Source organism: Euprymna scolopes, chromosome 16 (genome assembly GCF_053919585.1).
Source record: "Euprymna scolopes isolate OS-2025 chromosome 16, ASM5391958v1, whole genome shotgun sequence".
Classification (NCBI taxonomy): Eukaryota; Metazoa; Mollusca; class Cephalopoda; order Sepiida; family Sepiolidae; genus Euprymna; species Euprymna scolopes.
Genome location: NC_136497.1, coordinates 15,709,289 through 15,730,163, shown reverse-complemented (window position 1 = coordinate 15,730,163; position 20,875 = coordinate 15,709,289). Strand labels below are relative to the sequence as shown.

At 29.6% G+C, this 20,875-nt stretch overlaps 1 protein-coding gene and 1 pseudogene across 2 annotated transcripts in view; both read right to left on the bottom strand.

The window, feature by feature from the left end:
• LOC145295853 (set1/Ash2 histone methyltransferase complex subunit ASH2-like) overlaps positions 1–20,875 on the bottom strand; it is a 417,474-nt gene that overhangs the window by 299,078 nt on the left and 97,521 nt on the right. For both annotated transcript variants that reach the window (XM_080141580.1, XM_080141581.1), the window contains exons 9-12: positions 15,651–15,750; positions 8,127–8,202; positions 5,978–6,195; positions 1,184–1,261 (exon numbers count right to left, since the gene is read on the bottom strand). In XM_080141580.1, the coding sequence (XP_079997706.1) occupies positions 1,184–1,261; positions 5,978–6,195; positions 8,127–8,202; positions 15,651–15,750 (472 nt within the window). The remainder of the gene's footprint in view (positions 1–1,183; positions 1,262–5,977; positions 6,196–8,126; positions 8,203–15,650; positions 15,751–20,875) is intronic.
• LOC145296487 (U2 spliceosomal RNA) lies at positions 12,987–13,120 on the bottom strand (annotated as a pseudogene).

Here is a 20,875-nt window from a genome sequence, read left to right as displayed (position 1 = left end):
TTTTGCTTAGTGAATTCCCCTCCCATTTCCCCTGATAAAGAAATGTTATAAAAAAAAATCGATTTTGCAATAAAGTAAATACATTTTTTCATGCTATAAGTTTGCGAATACCTCATACAATATGAAGAAGTAATTTTCACATTAAATCGGTTTTGCAATAAAATAGAAATGGGGTTTGTATTACTGTACACATAGATTCGAAAAAGTTGTCAAAAAACAAATATATGACAAGAGAGAGTAAGTTTGGGAAAAGGTATTATAAATAATAAACTAGACAAAATACTGTTAGAAATTTGCTCAATATATGTTACCGTGACATAAGTTGACATATATTCGGTTGTTTTTTAATAGTATTTCGTCTAGTTTATTATTTATAACATCTTTTCCCAAACTTACTGTGTTAAAGAGACAGTCGGCCGCCATTTTGAATTTTCCAATACATTGGTAAACACTGCATGTTTTTCGAGCTGAATAAACATGTTACATCGAATAAAAACACAAAAAATATATCCAGTTAGGTAGAAAAGTAACTTATCTTGCCTTTGATAACATTTATTTGTTATATATTTGTTTTTTGACAACTTTTTCGAATCTATGTGTACAGTAATACAAACCCTAGAAATGTTAGAATTTCAATCTTATTTAATCTTTTTTTTTTTTAGCTATGATGAAATAAACATGGTTTAAAGTAATTTTTTGTTTTAATCAGACTTTTGTGTAGTTTTTTCAAGCGCACATTCTAAGTAAATGAAAATAACGAATAGATTTTTTTTTTCATAGGAGTAGATAAAATAGTTGACCATAGTCAAGGGTGACCGAAAGGCTCTCTTTTCATTAGCCACTACACCAAGTTGTAAAAGAGAGCACTACTCCTTTTCCAGGAGTTCTCCACTTACACTTGATTTATATCTTATAATGTTGAGTGTTTAGCAAGAGAGCATCAATTACCATTTTAAAGTTTTTGATATGACTCAACTGAGGATTGAACCCTGATTCTTTTTTTTTTTTTTTTAGATAGATTTTTATTTGGAACACAGTATCATTAACAAACAGTTTTTAATATCAGATTGTGGTCTAATTCTTTCTTGTTATAAATGTATGTGACCATACTGAAACATTACTAAATTGATTAAGAAGAGCATTTACTAACAAAACATTTCTTTCTGATCAAAGTATTTCTTACCATGTGTGGCTCGCACTAAACTGTAACCTTTGTCCCCAGTTACAGTTAAACAATCGTCAGATATTTTAAGTTGAGGTGCTGAAAAATAAAAGAAGAAAAGAAATATAAGTCTAGAACTCTTTAGGTAAGTACAAAACTATAAAAAATCTCATGTGCTTGTGTAAGCTGCTTATCTTTAAACCAGGAAAAATGATTACAAGTAAAAATAATAATTATCGAGTTTAGCAATTCATAAAATTTTATGTTTTAATGTTGGAAAGTTCACAAGATCCAGGGGGAGGTAACTACAACTGATAATTTTGACTAAATATTTACATACTGTCATTTTTACACAGAAAATCTCAAGATGTAATTATGGCTGATTTTATATTTAAAACACTTCTAAGCACATCACCTACTGAATCATTTTTTGTAATTTTTGGAATTTATAATTTCAACATAACATGTAAGTACGTAATAATGTTTTTATTTGAAATGCTTTGGTTTAAAGATCACCAAATTTTATTACATGTGAATTCGCTATTTTTTCTCCAATCTTCTGTTGTTTCCATTTGTCAATAGAATTTATTCTATCTAGAATCAGGATGGAACAACTAATGTGTCCATATTATTTCCATATGGAACTTCTAATTCTGAAGAAACATTGGACTCATTGGTAAATGACATTTGAAAACTTGACAAACATGATATGCAGAAAACTTACCGCTGCTAATAAACAAGCTCAGATTCCTAATTATACATTTCATACAATATACAAAATAATTCTGAACTCTATTAATTATGAAGAGGCTACTGGAGCACTAGAAGCTATGGATCAATTAGATTTGAGGCACCCCAGATTCAGCAAATAATAAAAGTACACATTGTGTTGACATTAGTTTCTCTTAGTTTCAGTTGAACTATAAACAAACAATATGCACATATTTACCTTTGCAGATTTTTTAAAATAAAAAAGTTTTATTCACAAAACGTTTTGTTTTGCAAGCTTCTTAGATTTATAAAGAAAATAAATTTTATAAACGTTTTATTTGTTTAATAAAAAGTTTGTAAATTTTTTTTTTTTTTTATAAATCTGTGAAGTTTACAAAACAATCATTTAAAATGGATGTTATGCGGAGATGTTTACAAATTTTTTTTGTTTTGTAAACTTTGGAGATTTATGAAAAAGGAGCAGATAGAATATTGATTGCTCACACAATATGGGCCACAGGTGAAAACTGCAAGAGGCACAAGTAAAAATCGCAGTTCCAAATAAATGAACAGGAAAACTGTTTGAAATACTTATTATATTATGGCTGGGCAATATCGGATGTCCCGGGTAGAGAGGTGAGTGACCGACATTTGAACTAGTGACACTGTTATGAAGATAACAAGGTGTTTTGATAATGGAAGAATGTTTTGAAATAGGACTTGAATGTAATGAAAAATAATTAAGCTAGAAATATGTAAAACAATAAAATTGGCTAAATGCTGTAACTCCACAGAATGGTAATCATCCCTTTTGTCGAAGGTTTTTTTAGGGTTTTTTTACACAGTGATCACCACTTATCAAGGCCAAGAAGCCACTCAGGGATAAGGGTTATTGCAAGTACATTACGTTAGTGTGGAGATTTGATGAAGTGTTTACTTAAGGGGGCGGTTCATTAGGAATTTGTTAACATTGGACTTGAAGACATCCAAGTTGTAGTCCAGTGGGAAGCAGGCAGACAGAACAGAGTTCCACAGGCGTGCAGTTCTAAGAAAGAAGTTTTGTTCATGGAATCCGCATTTTGATTTAGGCACAGATATAGAGTGGGGGAAATTTTTCACAGTCGATTCAGCTAGACGGGTGTTTTTCGTGAAAGATTAGCGAGGGGGGACAAGAGATTGGAGTTCAGACGAGCACCTGCCATGGAAATAACGATAAAACAAGGATAGGCTCGCAACGTCTCTTCTGTGGGAGAGAGGTTGCAGGGTAGAGAAAAGGGCATCCCCCACTAATCCATGAAGTCTATTTTGTACTCTATCAAGGCAGGATAGACTCCGACAAGAGACAAAGATGCTTATTCCGTCCTTTATTTGTCGTTATATGTGAACATACATCAGATAAGTTGTTTTGTGACATTTTGAAAACTAAGCGATCATACGTAAATATGTGTATGAAGAACAGATGCACGTTCAATATGACACTCATTACATACTCGTCTTTATATGTACAGAATATATACACATCCCTACAGGAATACAATATGCTTATATATCAAGACAAAATAAGTATCTACACCAAAAATTATGGAAAATTATCAAGCAAAATTTTAATTAAAAATAAAAATTGATAAAAGCAGTAATCCTGTAAAGCAGGGGGAGGTAAGTCAGTAATAATGATAGTTGAATTGGCAAAAAATATGAAAAACTGATTTTTATTTTTCATTCAACTTCTCAATCATTTTTCCCAAGTTTTGGTGAGGATACTTATTTTTGCCTAATACTTGAGTATATCAAAGAGTTTTTACTTGGAATACAATTTTCACTTGCGTCTCATAAAGTTGAAGCACTAAATATTTATTTACAATCATGATAGAATATCATTTTAAAAATATAATTTTATTTACAAATTTTTTTTTTATAAAAAGTAAACAGAAAAAAAATTTTGTTTATACATTTTGTTTAATAAAAAGTTTATCACTTTTTTAATACAAAACTATTATTTAAAATCAAATGTGCATGATATTTTTTGTTTGTTTTAAAACTTTGAAAATCTTAGGCCAATTTAACAAAACTCAATTTTTGCTAATTGTCTTCAAGAACTGTGTTCATTAACAATTAATTTTCTGCCTTATCATTTTTCATAATTTTTGGATATGTTCATTCCTGCAACATGACAATAAAGTAGAAACCATTAGCTTTACTTGAAATACATTATTTGGATTTTTTAATTTTGCTATCATAACAAAGAAGCGCCAAGATTTTTTAATAAAAACAATTATTTGAAGTCAAATGTGTGTAATATTTTTTTGTTTTGTATTTAAAAAAAATATTCTTATAACAAAATGTGCTTATCAATATGTTTTACAAAGATATTTAAATATTGGATTGTATTAAAAAAGTACACAAAAAATATCTTTTTCAAAATGGTCCTTGACGTTTTGGTTAAGAGCAACATTTAGTATCTGTATTACTAGCATACCTAAAATTATATTATATTGCATGGCTCTGCAGAAACTAGAAATAACATTGTGCAACAAATTTCAAGTTAAAAAAATATACATGCCACATAAGCCCTGTTTCGGTGTAAAAAAAAAAATTTTTTTTTTTTTTTTTTTTTTACACCGAAACAGGGCTTATGTGGCATGTATATTTTTTTAACTTGAAATTTGTTGCACAATGTTATTTCTAGTTTCTGCAGAGCCATGCAATATAATATAATTTTTTTTTACAAGGTGGTCACCACTTATCAAGGCCCGGAAGCTACTCATGGATAAGGGTTATTGTAAGTACAGTACGTAAGTGTGGATATTTTAGAGTGTCTACTTAAGGGGGGGCGGTTCGTCAGGAATTTGTTTACGTTGGACTCGAAGACATCCAAGTTGCAGGCAGACGGAACAGAGTTCCACAGGCGTGCAGTTCTAAGAAAGAAGCTTTGTTCATGGAATCTAAAATATCCCGATAAAAAATTTGACTTTTATTTCTTTAGATTATTTACCGTTTCCATGTTTTATTATTATTGGTTATGAATGAAAATCACAGAATTGTCCGTTTAAACAACATTTGTCCTCTTAACCTTCTTGTGCTCAATGTTATCCTCCATTATATTGGATTCCAGCAGTTGTCTTCCAACATGTGGGATTCCTTTTTCCTTTTAAACGTTTCTCCGTCACTGAAATATCCTGATGAAATCTCTTACCATGTTCATCACTAACATCACTAAGATTCTCCACAAAATTCTCATAAGTGACTATTTTGAAAAAAAAAATTCTACAAAAAGAAGGCCAGAGATGGATTTCCATATCATTACGTATATAAAAATGACCACAGATGTTTTGTACTTTTTTAGTGTTGCACAGTGTGATTTTTTTAACAGGGTGATTTTTTTAACAGGGTGATTTTTTTAACAGGGTGATTTTTTAAACAGGGTAATTTTTTTAACAGGGTGATTTTTTTAACAGGGTGATTTTTTTTAACAGGGTAATTTTTTTAACAGGGTGATTTTTTTAACAGGGTGATTTTTTTAACAGGGTGATTTTTTAACAGGGTGATTTTTTTAACAGGGTGATTTTTTTAACAGGGTGATTTTTATAACAGGGTGCACAAACTATTAAGTTATTATATACGGCACAATCATGTTGACACAACAGTTCTTGTCAGATTACCGAAATTAAGCAACGTTGAGCTGGTCAATACCAAATGGGTGACCATTTGGGAAAGTGAGGCGCTGTATGTACTGCGAGGTAAAATACCAGGTTTAGAAACTGCTGCAGTCTATCCTTCTCTCGAGGGTAGATGAGACTCTCTTAAGCCGTGGTAAACACCCCATCTAGTGATGGCGTCACGATAAAAAAAATACCCTTGATAGCCCTAGCAAATCATCAAGTATTCAGCTACCGACAAGATTTGAATTACACTAGAAACTCGTGTAGTGAGATCAATCTCGGCTACAGCCGCACTGGATGGATGGCACAAACTATTTCATCAAGCAAAGCTTTCTCCAATAATTGAAAAAAAACCCAAAAAAACTATAACATTACAGACTAATTGGTGATAACCAGTAATGTCATTATAACACAACTAATCAATCTACTGAAACAAGCATACTACCTCGATCATGAAGAGCCAAGAGGACATCATTTCCTAAGCATGTGCGGTAAAGGTAACCCGGAATTGGTTTGCCAGCCCAATCAGAACTTTCATCAAACGCCTGTCGATTGGGCGCATGTGGATCTGGTTCAGCCAAAATATAGCGGTAGCCATCTTTGTTAAATGGATGCTCCAGAGGGTAGCCATGGGGGGCAAGCTTCATCGCAGAATTCAGTTCACTAAAACAGAAAGGAAATAAATAAGAAAGGAAAAATAAAATTTTTAAAAAAAATTAAAAAATTTTAAGTACAAATTTTTTCTAATAAATATATAAGATAAATAAAATCTCATAAAATAAATTAAAACTAAATAAATTATATAGGAAAAATAAATTAAAAAAACAATTTCTTAAATAAAATTTTTTGAAATAAATATATGAAATAAATAAAAAGTAAATGCAAAATAAATGAAAAATTATTTTTTTTTAATAAATTAAAAAATAAATAAATAAAACACACTGAAAAACAAAAATATAAAAAATAAAAAATCTTTATGGTGCAAATATCTGTGACAAGAAGAAAATATTGTACACCAAAACTCACATAAATTGATCAAGTACTTTTATTTAAAAAAAAGAAAATCGAATTTTAGACCCAATCAACAATCTCTCAATGCCATTTTGCATTTGAGGGATATAACTCCAATTAATTCAAACGTTTGTGAGATTTTAGAAAGTCATTCTGAACTTAGGAAGGAAAGGAGTATTGGTAAAAATCACATTCACCTGAAAATGATTTTCTTTATAAAAATAAAACTACTTGATCAATTTACGTGATTTTTGGAATATGATATTTTCTTTTGTCACGAGTACATAGATCATAAAGATTTTTTTTATTTTTATTTTTTCTTGGAAACAGAATTATGAATTAGCACCCAAAATTATAACAATTTTAGTAAGACGAAGAGTTATTTCAATTAAATTTAATGATTACATTTGTTATAACTTCATTTATCCATGCATTAACAAGTATCAATAAATAACACAAGACAAAAATGAATCGAATTATGTATCCCAAGCCAAAATTGTATTTTCATTATATCTAAAACCTTTTGGATTGACACCTAGACCTTGGGAAAAAAACAAAAACATAAATAATCTATATAAATAAAACAGTAGATGTGTGTGTGTGTGTAAATATTTAACCGATAAACTCTTAAATTACTGGTCACATAACACTGAAATTAACAGAAAATAGTAATCATAGACCAAGGATGGTTTATAATAAGTAAAATCTTTGTTTGGATATATCATAGATATGTTGGTAAGTTGAAATATAGAATGTTCATTTCAACTTGCCGTCATATTTCTATAAGTTTTACGCATGCACAAATTCAATCATAGCTAGAAATGGTTTAATTTTTAAGGTTAGCTCAAATGGTAGGGCGCATTGCTGGAGCACTAAATATTTTAGTTTCGATTCTAGCTAATTATTTTTTTAACTTTTGAAATTAGTATTCTATATATAATATTCAATAGAGAATTGGCTCTGTAATAATAAATACGAAATCTGCATGAATTAAAATATATTTAAGTGCATTTTACAACCTGGCAAAGCTTTAGCCAATGATAAATAATTATTTGGAAAACAATAAATACTAATTGATATAATTATTAAGTGATTGATTTGCGTTACAAAACAGATACTGTCAAGAATTGTAAATGTCAACTGAATTAAAGGAATAAATTATAAGATTGTCAACATCAACAACTTTGGAATATAGTCTTTTGTCATTTATTGACCTATATATATATATATATATATATATATATATATATATATATATATGATTGTTGAGCTGGATTAAATCCGACGATATGAAATAAAATGGAGGTGGAAGGACCTGGATACTCAACGTTTCGCCCGATTTATGCAGGCTTCTTCAAAAGGGATGGTCAATGACCATCCCTCTTGAAGAAGCCCGCATAAATCGGGCGAAACGTTGAGTATCCAGGTCCTTCCACCTCCATTTTATTTCATATATATATATATATATATATATATATATATCTTAACTCCGTGCATTCAACCAATCAACAAATGGTAAAAAAAAAAAAAATGAATGTTTTTTATTAAAAAAAATGTGATAAAAAAGAAACAAATGATTGAACCTCTTTTTCTGTTTGGTCCCTGTCTGTTGAGCACCGTCAATCGGGGCTTTCCTTTTGTTGCCACGTCCTTTGGAAACTAAAATAAAATCAAAATGAAGTCATAAACGGCCCTGCAGACAAGTATGCATGGAATAAAAAAATCTTTAATTTTATTTTTAAAGTCAAAAATTTAGACAGAAAGTAAATATTATTCACAGATTAAATACAATTTAGGGGCGGGGAGTTGAGAAAATTCTCAACACATGAATAGATGAAAAGCATTTTTTAAAGAGATTTCCTCCATTTTCAACTTCAATACCTTCTTTCATCACCATATTCGATTTAAAGTTTATTTTACATGCTAGTAGACGTTGGACGGCTTTAAGGAATTGACTTCTAAAATAATTATTTATTTATCCCTCAGGTCAATGTGAACTGAACCTGCTACCTCAACTGTTCTACATCTACTCACCTATGAACTCTAACCCATTCTTTCAATGTGGCTATACCATCAATGTCTGATGTCCTACAAACATCTTCTTATACTGTCACAAATTCAACCTTTCTCTGAGGTCATCAGATCTAAGCCAGTCTTTCAGATTCACATTATACACCCATTATATCATTTCCGTACCATTTCTCTCCATGCAACACATATCCTCAACCCTCATTGGCCAGGTTTCATTTTCACACATCATTCCACTGTGTACACATGCCAAATAGACTTTTACTTTGGTCAACAGTGGTAATGCTCTGCTGGTTAGTAATGGCAAATGTTCCCTGAATTTATTCCCTTCACTCCTAATTCTTGCAATTAGAGTAGCACCTGCTTCCACCTTTGCTATTATGGTATCAAAATTTCTCAACCTCAATAGCTTTGTCATCCATACATACTTTCTCCACATCTGAGTTCTCATCCGTCTCTATTGCCTTACTCTTCTTGCAAACATTGATTATCCTCTCTCAACCTACCCAGTAATTCCACTACACTTCCAATACATTGAGGACACTGCAAAGGCTGCTGCAAAGAAAGTGGGCTCCCTCTATCGTGTTAGAAGACTACTCACATCTGAGAGTATACTGTATCTCTAGAAGGCCACGGTTCGCCTATGCATACAATATTGTTGCCACATCTGCGTTGGTGCATCTACCACTAGTCTCTCCCTCTTGGATAGAGTTCAAAAAAGAGTCTTCAATCTAATATAAGGTACCACTTTGTTAACTAAGCTCCAATCCCTGTCCCATCACCACAATGTTGCATCTCTGTGCCTGTTTTACAAGTATTTTAATGGAATATGCTCTGATGAACTTGTTGCACTTGTGCCTCCCCCCCGACCCCGGTGTATTAATACATATCCCAGCAAATCCACTTAGTAACAAAATCACACCCCTTCACTGTTGAGGTCCCTAAATGCCAGAAAGCTTTCTACTCTAATAGTTTCTTCCCTTGAACAACTAGATTTTGTAATTCCCTTCCTGCTGCCTGCTTCCCTGACTGTACTGATATGCAAAAGTTTAAATGTAATGTAAATGAACATCTTGTTGATCTTTTCTAGGCATGGTCCCAAATAGTAGGCCCTTACATCCAAGTAGCGATATGCTTTGTTTAAGTTGAAGGTGAGTAAAAAGAAACTTCTTGTGTATCAAATTCTTACAAATATCACAATAAAATTGAATTGCACTCGACTCTTTCCATAAACAAGGGAACTTTCCTCTTTCAGGAGTTTTCCAATGCTACAACCACTGATCATCACTTTGAAAACTGGTATCGTTCACTTTCGCACCTTTACTATATATACTAGCAGTTCAGCCCTGCTTTGTTTGGGCCCTATGTACTGTTCATAACTTTATGTGCATATGTATATAAATATTAAAAAGTTTGATTAATGTCCAGGTAACATACATCTAAAATTTCAAGTGTTTAGACCCAAAATTGGCAGAGGAGTTTGGTAGAGTCTGCAAAGGGCAACCTTTTCAACTTTGACCTCTTGACAGCCAAATTTCTGACCGAAAACCGATTAAAAAGATTTTCCCAAATCTCAATACCCATTATGTCAAATCTCGAATCTGTAGACTGAAAATTGACAGAGTAGTTTTGTAGGGAAATGTACACACTCAGACAGACAATTTCACTTTTATAGATATATAAATTTTTTTCAAGTTTTTAACTCAACAAATCATCCATTAATTGTCTGTAGTTCTGGGATGAGATGATTTCATTATGGATTTCGTTTTTCAAACTCACTTCCTCATCTTTGGTGTTTTTTCCACTATGTTTTGGCCATATCATCCTTCGGCCTTCTTCAGGCGAGAATATGGTACCCCTGTAACGATAAAGGGTTGGGTTCGAAATTCCAAAAAAAACAGTTTCCGAGTTCGAGGTACACCTGATGAAGGCCGAAGGATGATACGGCCGAAATGTAGTGGAAAAAACACCAAAGATGAGGAAGTGAGTCCGAAAAACGAAATCCATAAATCATCCATTGTTTCACAAAGAAGTACGAAATCACTAAATAGCATTTTTTCTAAACAACATGTACAGAACTCTTTGTACAATGCTTCTAATGCTTCCATGGATAATTTGGGATTTTATTTTTTTATTATTTTAGTATTTAATTGTTTTTTTTTAATAAATTTTCACCCCAAACAAGGCACAGTGCCACTTTGATGTAGGGGGCTATTATCAGAGTCATAAGTTGCAGGGATACTATGTAGGGAGTTCAGCAGCAAGATGTCTGTTCACATTACACTTGAACTTCTGCATGTCAGTACAGTTGGGGAAGCAGGAACCTAGAAGAGAATTCCAGAGTCTAGCAGTTCTGGGGAAGAAACTATTAGAGTATAAGGCTTTCTTATATCTGTGTAGGGGTGGGACTTGGCTGCTTGTCGGATTTGATGGAAGTACTTACGTTCAGGGGGGACAAGGGCTTGTAGTTCAATGGAGCATCCACAATTAAAAAACTTGTAGAACAGGCAGAGGGATGCAATATTTCATCAATGGGACAGAGGTTGAAGCCTAGAGGACAGTTCTGGATCTATCAGGTTAGCGACTCTCTTTTGAACCCTGTTTTGAAGTGAGAGACCAGTAGCAGATGCACTAGCCCAAATGTGACAACAATACTGTATACATGGGTGAATATGACCTTATAAAGAGACAGGATACTTTCGGACGTAAGTAACTTTCTAGCATGGTAGAGAGTGCCCACCTTCTTCGCAGCAGCCTTGGTAATGCTCTCGATGTATCTGTTCCAACTCCTCTTCCCTGTGAACATTAAGCCGAGGAGTTTAACAAAGTACTTTCAGGTAATGTATCTTTAGCCATAGTTATTGGTGGCTGAGAAGGTTTCTTGTAATTATTGAAGGAAACAAGTTTAGTCTTGGCAGTATTGAATGTGACCATCTATTTTTGTCCCTATTCCACTACAGATTGGAAGTCTTCCTCTAGTGTTTCTGCCATTTCTTTAAATATGTGTTCATTCGTTCTCCTATTGTGCTTGTTATAGAGCGTGATGTCGTCATATACCCATCTCAGAGATAGTTTTATCAAGGAGGTAATTTATTCATATCAGGAATAATAAAGGTCAAAGGATAGACCCCATTAGATACACCCGCATTTCTATCATATTGTTTAGATGTATGACCATCGAGGACAACCTGGATTCTTCTCTTATTTAAGAAGGATTTAATTATGTTAAGTACTCGTCCAGTGATACTGTATGATCTGATTTTCCTGAGAAGGCCATCGTGCAATATTCTGTCAAAAGCCTTAGATATATCTAACCCTCCCCTGCTTTGTCCAGTGTATGGTATATACGTTCGGAAATTGCAGTTAGGATATCTGCTGTAGAACGGGCTTGTTAACGTGGTTTTTATTTCCTTCCTTTCTAAGATTTTCATTTCCTTTATTTTCAACCATTGCTTACTGGGACGCAATAAAAATAAATTATTTCAACACTTGCTATTGTTCATCTTCTTCACTTTTCTCTCTCTACAAATTTCAGATGAGTGTTTCATACTGTCTTCTCCTTAACTCTTTATGGGAAGAGAGAGAGATCAGGAGAGAGAGAGGGAGGAATCAGGAGAGAGAGAGGGGGGAGATGGAAGATAGCACACGTTAATTATTTTAGGTTGAATTCATCAAGTCATAAAAATAATGACAGCACCTTATGTGGAAGTAATATGAAGACAATTATTATTTTTTATAATTTTTTTCTTTTCATTACGTAAATCAGAAATGACTGTCAGTGTTGTCCTTAAAATTAGTTCCTATTAATTCAAATAATGCACACCTGGTAAATTGATTGAACTTCTAAAAAGTGTATTTGAGAGAAATGGAATGAAATATACATGTACAATTTAGAAATAAAAATATTTGTAAAAGTAAAAATAATTGTATTCTAAAATAAAGTTTTTTATTTGAAACATTTTAAAATTATGAGGTCCCTTTTCTTTTTAAACAATAAGATTAAATAACTCGAGTTAAAAACTTGAATGTATTGAATTAATAACGGAAAAAAAACTAATCAGTTGTTTCAAATTCACATGGATTTTCAGAGATTTTGCTGATGGTTGATATGAAAAAAAGATGAGAGGGAAGAGGAGGTAGAAGAAGAAAGGGTAATAGGTTAAAGGAGAAGGAAGAGTAATAGGAGGAAGGAGGAAAGGAGAGAAGCAAGGAAGAAAAAGTATGAAAAGGACATGAGAGGTATGATGAGGAAAAGAAAGAAGAAGCAAGATAGGAAAAAGCGAGAAGATAGGGAGAGTAGAGTCGATTATGACAACACAATGTATTCAGACATTGTGAAAGCCTTTGATTGTACCTATTTACTATGCCTCCCCACGGGACAGAGTTAGACACCAGGGTCGTTTTTTAACGTGGAGAAAAGGTACAAAAATAAAAATTGTCTCAGTCGTGAAGGATTTCTCCTCCACCGAAAGAGAACAAGAAATGGAATTGCAGCATCTGAAGAACAGATACTACACTTTGATCTTGACCAAAAGGCCAAGATTGTAATCCTTGTAAAAACAATGTTAAAGTTAAGAAATTATACATTTAATAATATTACAAAAACTGATACAAATGATCTCTGCTGGTCTGTCTACTATATATATATATATATATATATATATATATATATATATATATATATATATATATATATATATATATATATATATATAGCTTAATGTAAAAGGAAAAGAGAAAGATGAATTCCACAAAAGGAGACTTATCCGGATAATGCCAAGCTCAACAATAATTATTGGAGCTTATATCATTCAATAAATAATCCATTCTATATCTACCTATATATAGTTTTGTGTCTTCATTTCATACTCTTGTTGTCCTATTATATATATATAACATTGTTAACGGGAGAACAAAAACAAGAGAAATCAAAAAACATTTTCAGTAGATATCTAATTTCACTCACAAATTACAAAACTATTTGAATAGATCGCATTAAAAAAAATCTTAGTCATAACTAGCACACCAAAGATAATAAAAAATCTAAAGAAGAAACTACAAAATACACCCACAAAAGCATATTTACATGGTAATTTGTAAGGATTGTGCAAAAGTATGCAGACGTCAGAAATTGCATTCTCACAACAACAAAAAAAAGATTTATAAATGAAATTAATAAAACAAAACAAAAAACAACATAGCGATATGTTTATACACAATTGCTCAGTTCAAACAAAAGACACAAAAAATGATTAAAAAAGGCATAAAAATGATTTTTAAAAAAATGGCACAAAACAATATGCACAGATTCATCACAGAATTTATAAAAGAACAAAAGTAAACATAAAGTAGATTTGAATAACATATTTCATTTCTGGCTAGGAACAAAGTGCAGAATCTGTTCGGATGTTACACTTCACTTTTTCTATCCTCGGTCAATGGGGGAGAAATCCTTCTAGACTGAGGCAATTTTTATTTTTGTTCCTGTCCGGAGTGCCCCTTTTTGGGGAGCTGGATTTTCCCCACATTAAAAACTGACCTTGTGTCTAACTCTTCCCTCGTGAGGAGGCAAGTAAATAGGAACACATATCTTTCATTATTCGATCTAAATAAAGAACAAAATCCTAATATTAACATCATAAAGATATACATCTTGAGTGAATATAAAAATATATAGTTTTAAAGTATAGGTTTCTTATAAAATAGTCACAATTGTTATGAATAATAAGCTCAATAAAGACACATTAACATCTTCAGAGCATGTATACTGTAAATTTTCATTCCACTTACCACAAAATGTCAATCCACAATAATTTTTTTTTAAATCATAGGCAAATATTTACATGTACTTATTCCTTATGCATCTTACACGTGTTTCACTTTGCATACTGCTGATGTTGCTATCATACAAATCGTCAGAAAAAAATGTGACCTGTTGAATCTACCATTGAGCTTGGATCAAATTTTTAATTAGGAAAACCTATGCAAAGCCAATTAAATATTAAAATAATTAAAAGACAAAATCCAAAATTAGTCTAGATCTCTCTTTTCCTTTCCAACTATGGAGATGGTTAAATCATATTACTGCCTGTGGTGATATCCCCTTGTGTTTATAATGGACTGTTCTGATCTTTATTCTTTCCTTCCTTTATTATTTACTGTTAATAAGCAGAGAGAGAAAATGAGTGACAGAAGCACAAATAGAATAACAGCGGGGGGGGGGGGGTAAACAAAGTGAGAGAGGGTGAGGGTGATGAATAGAAAGTAAAAAAAAATAAAGTCAATTGATGCGTTATTTATAAAATACAACCAATTAGAACAATTAATACAGAATTTTTTTTAATATTTTTGCGAACTGATTCTTTTCTTTGGTCATTGGGATGCAACCAGCCAGTATATCTGCTCTGAAGCCAGAAACATAACTTCATTGAACTTGTTATTTGAAATAATGTGGACAATATTATACGAGATGTATACCTTAATTAGACTTTTTAGCTCATTAAAAATAAAAACAAAAAAATATTATAATCTGTTGACTTAGTGCTTGATGGTAACTTTCTACAGTAAATGTGGTATTGTGGTGACTAATTCCTATTAATGCCTAACTGTGCTTTGAACGGATACCATAATACATAGTTTGCTGCACCCTATCATAAAGATCCATACAAAATTGAAGCCAGATTAGCCCAGTAGTTTCCAAGAAAAAGTGGATCGGACAGACAGGCATACTAACTCATGCTCTCCTGTGGACGGTGGACTCTGGTAGGAGAAACAATGATTTCTCCTTAATATTAAGGCTACACTCTTTGTAAAAAGAATCGAGTACTTTCAATTATCAGTATCATAAAGAAATAAACAAATGGCTTTGTTTATATGCATCATAATTACCCCTTACTACTACAGCATTCATTTAGTTCAGTTGATAGAGTACCAGATGATAATCACTGGCGTCCTGGTTTCAAATCTTGCTAATTCTAGCCACACTGATGAGTCAGAGTAACGATATATGTGGATAAAAATATTTTATATATTTGATAAAGTCATGTAAGAAAAATAAAATGTTTAAATAAAAAACTTACTTGGCGCTTCCGTCAGACCACTGCTGCCCTTTGGATCAGCACCTTTGTTCATGATTATACTTTTTATAGGCTCATAATTAGGGCTAATTTTTTCCAAATCCTAAAAGACAATATGAAAATGAAAAGATTAAAAGATAAAAAGAAAACAGTAAATAATAATATAATAATTATATACATTATATAAAAATAATAATATAATAATTATATACATCATATAAAAATATATCATATACATTATTATAGTATAATAATATATGTAATAATATATTATAATATAATACATACATACATTATTAATTAATATAATTAATAATATACATTATATAAATATAATAATTATATACATTATATAAAAATATATCACGTACATTATTATATTATAAAATTATATGTAATAATATATTATTATATATAATATATAATATATTATTAATTAATATAATTAATATATATTATATAAAAATAATATAATAATCATATACATTATATAAAAATATATCATATATATTATTATATTATAATAATATATGTAATAATTATTAAATTATTATATATAATATATAATATATTATTAATTAATATAACATAATATATATTATATAAAAATAATAATATAATAATTATCTTCATTATATAAAAATATATCATATACATTTTTATATTATAATAATATATGTAATAATATATTATTATATATAATATATACATATATTATTAATATAATTAATAATATATATTATATAAAAATAATAATATAATAATTATATACATTTTATAAAAATATATCGTATACATTATTATATTGTAATAATATATGTATATAGTTAAATATAATATGTAGAATGCAGTACAATGCAGAGGTAACATTACTTCTGCATTGTACTGCCCTCTGGATATTATATCTAACTATATACTATACAATGCTTCCAGCAAACTACATTCACCTCATATATATATGTGTGTGTGTGTGTATGTATATTAAAGATATATGCATTATTTGGATTCTTCAGATTAGTGTTCTCATCTTGAGTGTTATTTTTAAAACGTTTCAATCGATATATGTCCTTCTTTAGATGTACCTTGTCAAACTCAGAAATCTGCACAGAAATTCAAACAAAACCTGTTATTTAATCCACAAGGTAGCATGCTCTTGTTCCGTCAGCCATGACAGGGTAGTAATTTTAAGTAATTTACAATAATATTACTCACACTGAGGACTAAACCTTCAACCGCCGGAAGAGTGTAAGTTACAACTAAATTTTACGTACTACTTTATCTGTCAGGCCATGGATCCTTGCAGAGTTTCAATTAACCCAAATATGGAAATATCACTCAAGATGAGAACAGTAGTCTGACTAATCGAAATTCTCAATCCTCCTCTCCAAAATTCAGAAACATGGATGTATGTTTTTACGATTTGAAAAGTTTGTGTTTAATCTATCACACATAAAAAAAAAAAAATCAGTATTGACATTTTTTTTTAAGAAGAGAGTCATTAAAATAAAAGAGAAAGAAAAAAAGCAGTACTTTAATTCTCAGTTAAATCATATGATCTTGTAAATATTTATCAAGACTAATTTTGGCACAAGCCTTCAATAATAATCAAAGTTATTGACAATGATTTGTGGGGAGATTTTCTGTGAGAGAGACACCAAATAAACTTACCTGTAAAGACAATACATTCATTATACAACTTAAAAGTTATCAAAACGTCAAACTGCTATAAAATTGGAGTATTTAGTCAGCTACTAAAAAAGCTGTGACAGATATATGTCAGTAGATTTTATTATTCAAGTTTCATTGATAAAACTTTAATGATTAAAACATTGAAAAAAAAAAAAAATATATATATATATATATATATATATTTGCCATATCGTACATATATATTTATACAAGTAAAAATAAAATGTGTACATACCATTTATACAAGACTATTATTTTTTTCAAAAACTTATTTGAAATGACGTAGTTATATATTAAGATATGTTATAAAGCGTCTTAAAAATGTTATACCCTAGTTAGATAAATGCTCTGTAACTGCCTTCTTTTATCAACCACTCTTATCAAAAAAGGAAAGAGACAAAATTTTTAAATTAGTGATAACATATAAAATTGGAAGAGGGGGGGGGAGAAAACATTGCTGGTGCTTAAGAGTTTATAACACCCTCCTCCAACCTTTCTACATCTATATTAAATTTGTGGTGCCTTTATCCCTCTGTCTATGTATGCAATTGAAAATAAAACCTATATGAATTATGACGGGTGTTCAATAAGTAATACCTCTGACCCATTTCCAGTTGTCTGATCCAGCTGATATTTTTCATGCGCAATGATTTATATCTCTATGAGTTATGTGGTAAATTAAAGCTCTGAACTAATTGTGGTTTTTGATTTACAGGTGTTTAAATTGAGTCAGGTGTGAAATGGAGCCTGTAGAGTGTCACGCAATGATCCGGTTTTCCATTTGAAAGGATGCAAACCATAAGATACTTTTGATGAAATTAAAGAAACATATGGAAATGATGCCCCCTCATATGAACTTGCAAAACGCTGGCATCGTGAATTCAAACATGGTCAGAAATCTGTGGAAAAAACTCCCAAACCTTGTCACCCTCTTCTACCATTGATGAGGTATTAGTCAGTCAAGTTTAGGCTGACATTTTGGAAGATCGACGAGTGACTGTTCGCCAAATACCCCAAGAAATCAAGATTAGTACAGGGTCTGTGAAAACTATCATTCATGATCATTTGCATATGCATACGGTGTCTGCCAGATGGATTCCCAGGTTGATGACACTTTTCTGGAAGTGAGAACGCCTCAAGTACTCGAGGATGAATTTTGAGATGTACCACAAGAAGATGATTCAAAAGTTTTTCAAAAGACTGATTACATAGGATAAAACTTGAGCATATCACTATGATTTAGAGATCAAAGTCCAGTCAATGTAATGGTAACACTTGGACTCACCACTTCCAAAGAAGGCACGGGTGCAGCCCACCACAGTCTTTTGAGGCCAGAATCGAATAGTGATGACAGATTTCTTAGCAAAAGGTGCCACAATTACATGATGCTATTATACTTCACCTTTGAGAAAATTAAGAGAAGCTATCAAAATGAAGAGGCGGGGCAAGATCAGCAAAGACATCCTCCTACTGCAAGATTATGTTTTGGTCTACAACATGCATATTGCCATATTAGGATGCACAGGTGTGTGAATGTAAAATCCTCCCTCATCCCCCTACTTTTCTGACCTTGCACCCTCCGATATTAATCTCTACCCAGCCATGACATTGTTTTTGAAAAGAAAGCGTTTCCCAGATGATGCAACCTTGATTTTAAAAGTTACATTGGAATTGGAGGGTCAACATAGGGTGTTCTACAAAAACAGTATCCAGAGATGCATTAAACGACGAGAAAAACGCATAATTCTGGGTGGTTGTTATGTAGAGAAAAACTAATAACTGAGCCAAGTTTTGTTGCTCTACTGCTATGTAAGTGGACCAGGGACATTACTTATTGAACGCACCTTGTGAATAAAATTTTGTATTTGAAGATTTTATAATAATATTATGGGTTTGTGTTTACGCTTGATTTTCATTTAAAGCAAAGACATTCTTGCAGGTTCTGGCTTTTTCTTCATTTTATTTCATAAGTGAAAAATTGTATAAATAAAAAAAAAAATTAAAATGAAAATAAAAATGGTAAAATGAAATTAAGGATTGAAAGTAGGATGACACATGGATTCTCATTTGTTCCCAGGCAAGACTGAAAATCCTTGCGAGTCTACTATACAATGAGACTACTCTTTGTAAAGAAACTGAAGTGTTATTTTTTATTTATTTGACGCAAAAAAATTTTTTCATAATTTCTCAAATTTTACAAGATAGCAATTTTCGAAAAAATGAATATTTAACATGTGCACATTAACGATTTTATATTATATTTTTATTATTTACTTCTTTTATTTTTATATTATTTTTATTTATTTTTTATATATATTTTTATTATTTACTTTTTATATTCATATTATTTTTATTTATTTTTATATATATTTTTATTATTTACTTTTTATTTTCATATTATTTTTATTTATTTTTATATATATTTTTATTATTTACTTTTTATTTTCATATTATTTTTATTTATTCATTTTTATATATATTTTTATTATTTACTTTTTTATATTCATATTATTTTTATTTATTTATTTTTTATATATTTTTATTATTTACTTTTTTATATTCATATTATTTTTATTTATTTATTTTTTATATATTTTTATTATTTACTTTTTTATATTCATATTATTTTTATTTATTTATTTTTATATATATTTTTATTATTTACTTTTTTATATTCATATTATTTTTATTTATTTATTTTTATATATATTTTTATTATTTACTTTTTTATATTCATATTATTTTTATTTATTTATTTTTATATATATTTTTATTATTTACTTTTTATTTTCATATTATTTTTATTTATTTATTTTTATATATATTTTTATTATTTACTTTTTTATATTCATATTATTTTTATTTATTTATTTTTATATATATTTTTATTATTTACTTTTTTATATTCATATTATTTTTATTTATTTATTTTTTATATATTTTTATTATTTACTTTTTTATATTCATATTATTTGTATTTATTTATTTTTATATATATTTTTATTATTTACTTTTTTATATTCATATTATTTTTATTTATTTATTTTTTATATATTTTTATTATTTACTTTTTTATATTCATATTATTTTTATTTATTTATTTTTTATATATTTTTATTATTTACTTTTTTATATTCATATTATTTTTATTTATTTATTTTTTATATATTTTTATTATTTACTTTTTTATATTCATATTATTTGTATCTATTTATTTTTATATATTTTTTTATTATTTACTTTTTATATTTACATTATTTTATTTATTTATTTTTATATATATATTTATTATTTACTTTTTATATTCATATTATTTTTATTTATTTATTTTTATATATATTTTTATTATTTACTTTTTATTTTCATATTATTTATTTTTTATATATATTTTTATTATTTACTTTTTTATATTCATATTATTTTTATTTATTTATTTTTTATATATTTTTATTATTTACTTTTTTATATTCATATTATTTTTATTTATTTATTTTTATATATATTTTTATTTATTTATTTTTATATATATTTTTATTATT